Source organism: Auxenochlorella protothecoides, assembly GCF_000733215.1.
Source record: "Auxenochlorella protothecoides strain 0710 unplaced genomic scaffold scaffold54, whole genome shotgun sequence".
Classification (NCBI taxonomy): domain Eukaryota; kingdom Viridiplantae; phylum Chlorophyta; class Trebouxiophyceae; order Chlorellales; family Chlorellaceae; genus Auxenochlorella; species Auxenochlorella protothecoides.
Genome location: NW_011934258.1, coordinates 719,191 through 721,809, shown reverse-complemented (window position 1 = coordinate 721,809; position 2,619 = coordinate 719,191). Strand labels below are relative to the sequence as shown.

Here is a 2,619-nt window from a genome sequence, read left to right as displayed (position 1 = left end):
GTGTGTTGGGGTGGGGGGGGGGTCCCAGGAGGCTAAGGCTTTGGAGTGGGCCAGTTGGCGGCCCGGTGGACAGCCTGCAAGGCCAGGCCCAGGGAACGTGTCGTGCTGTGCGGTTTTGCCTCGGCTGGTCAGGGACCTGCAGTGCCCATCCAACCGCATTCTATCGATAGATTCCCCGCATTCACACGCCCACACACCGCACACCTCATCCCCACAACACTCACCCTCCTGCCACCCCTGCGTCCCCTCCTCCCCAGGCCAAGCTGGGCGCGGAGGAGCGCGCGGCGCTTGTGGCCGCCGGCCGCCGGCTGAAGGGGGAGCTGGAGGGCTTGCAGGGACGACTGGTCAGCCTGGAGGCCGCGCTGCAGGTGGAGGGCCAGCGCCTGCCCAATGCGACGCACCCCGCCTCGCCGGTGGGCGGGGAGGGCGCCGAGCGGCTGCTGCGCAGCGTCGGCACGCCGCCCGCGTTTGCCTTCCCGCCGCGCGACCACGTGGAGCTCGCGGCCCGCCTGGACCTGGTGGACTTTGCGGCCGGGAGCACCGTGGCGGGGCCCAAGTTCTACTACCTCAAGCACGAGGCGGCGCTGCTGGAGCAGGCGCTGGTGGCGCACGCGCTGCGCGCGCTGGTGGCCGCCGGCTTCGTGCCGCACGCGACGCCGGATCTGGTGCGTGAACACGTGTTTGAGCGCTGCGGCTTCCAGCCGCGCGCGGCCAACACCCAGGTGTACTCGGTGGAGGGCGCGGGGCTGTGCCTGGCGGGCACCGCGGAGATCCCGCTGGCCGGCCTGCACATGGACGCGGTCCTGGAGGAGGACCAGCTGCCTCTCAGGCTGGCAGGCGTCGGGCACTGCTTCCGCACCGAGGCCGGCGCGGCAGGTGTGCAGGGGGGGTGCGGCGGGGATCGGGCGGCGGGGATCGGGCGGCGGGGATCGGGCGGCGGGGGTGTCGCTGCGATCTGGTGAATGCCCTCTCCTCTCCTCATGTCCCCCCAGCACCCCGGCCCTCCGCCCGTGCGCCACCCGCTCCCCCCACCTGCCCACACCACCCACCCACCCGACCCACCCAACCCTACCAGGCGCTGCGGGGCGGGGCTTGTACCGCGTGCACCAGTTCACCAAGGTGGAGGCCTTTGTGCTGTGCACGCCGGAGCAGAGCGAGGCCCTGCACGAGGAGCTGCTGGAGCTGGAGGTGGGCCTGTTTGCGGGGCTGGGCCTGCACTTCAAGGTCCTGGACATGCCCAGCGGCGACCTGGGCGCGCCGGCCTACCGCAAGTACGACGTGGAGGCCTGGATGCCGGGGCTGGGGCGGTATGGGGAGATCTCCTCCGCCTCCAACTGCACCGACTACCAGGCGCGCCGCCTGAACATACGATACAGGTGGGCGTGGGGTTGGGGGGTGGGAAGGTGGTGTAGTGGGTTTGGGGGGGAATGGGCAGTATGACATTTCAGGAGGGGGGATGGGCATATAGTGGTAGGAGAGGAGAATGGGCATATAGTGGTAGGAGGGGGAAGTGCGGGGGGGAAAGTGATGCACGAGGGGGACACTGGCTGTGCCCCTTGGGCCAGGCCAGCTTCCTGGGCAGCCCCCGCGAGAGGGGCTGCCCAGGAAGCTGGCCTGGCACCTGCGCGGCATCCGAGCACTTTTGCCGGTCAGGCAATGCGCTGAGCAGGCCCAGTCCCCGCTTGCATCCACACACACGCAGGCCGCGGCTCGAGGAGGTGGGGGACCTGGGTACCAGAAGGGCCCAGGGCACCCGCTTCGTCCACACGCTGAATGCGACGGGGTGTGCTGTGCCGCGCATGCTGGTGGCCATCCTGGAGAACTTCCAGCAGGAGGACGGCAGCGTTGTCATCCCGCCCGCCCTGCGGCCCTTCATGATGGGCCTGGAGGTCATCCGCCCCAGGAAGGAGGCGCTGCGGGAGGCGGCGCGCGCGGGGGGGGCCTGAGCTTGATGGGGCAGCGATCGTGCAGGCTGTGCATCGCGGCGGGGGGCTGGCCAGGAGCGGTGCAGCCACAGTGCCCGTGGAGTGTGTGCCCCGCCTTGGAGATGGGTGGCCCAGCAGCCGGCACACCGAGGCGCGTCCAGAGTTCGCGCCTTGGGGACCCCACCCTCTGTCGCGAGTCCCGAGTCGGAGGGAACTTGGCGAGAACACATGCAGAGGGAGTGCGGGAATGTGACACACAAATCCTGATCAGTAACACAGGGGGTTGAGAGCTGCGGTGAACCCCGGGACGCACAGTGTTCGTCTTCACAGGGCTTGACCATCTTCTCCGGGCCTCGCCGAGGAGCGGCATGCATGGCCCGGGACGTGCTGCCTCTGCGTGTCTATTGAGTAGCATCACCAGCTGAGATCCCGTCCGTCCAGCATGTATCATGAGGAGCGCGTGCGGCTTGCACTGATCTGGGTCGCGCTCCCAGTCGCCCTGGCATGGCTCCTGTCGCTTGACCATCTTCTCCGGGCCTCGCCGAGGAGCGGCATGCATGGCCCGGGACGTGCTGCCTCTGCGTGTCTATTGAGTAGCATCACCAGCTGAGATCCCGTCCGTCCAGCATGTATCATGAGGAGCGCGTGCGGCTTGCACTGATCTGGGTCGCGCTCCCAGTCGCCCTGGCATGGC

General features: G+C 69.2%; 1 protein-coding gene across 1 annotated transcript in view; it reads left to right on the top strand.

Annotated features, from left to right (window-relative positions):
• Positions 1-1,946, top strand: part of F751_4881 (Serine-tRNA ligase) — a gene marked incomplete at both ends in the record, with an annotated part of 3,384 nt that extends 1,438 nt beyond the window's left edge. Inside the window, 3 exons of the mRNA XM_011400982.1 lie at positions 258-876; positions 1,076-1,376; positions 1,703-1,946. Coding sequence (XP_011399284.1) covers positions 258-876; positions 1,076-1,376; positions 1,703-1,946 — 1,164 coding nt within the window. The remainder of the gene's footprint in view (positions 1-257; positions 877-1,075; positions 1,377-1,702) is intronic.
• Positions 1,947-2,619: the final 673 nt, after the last annotated feature.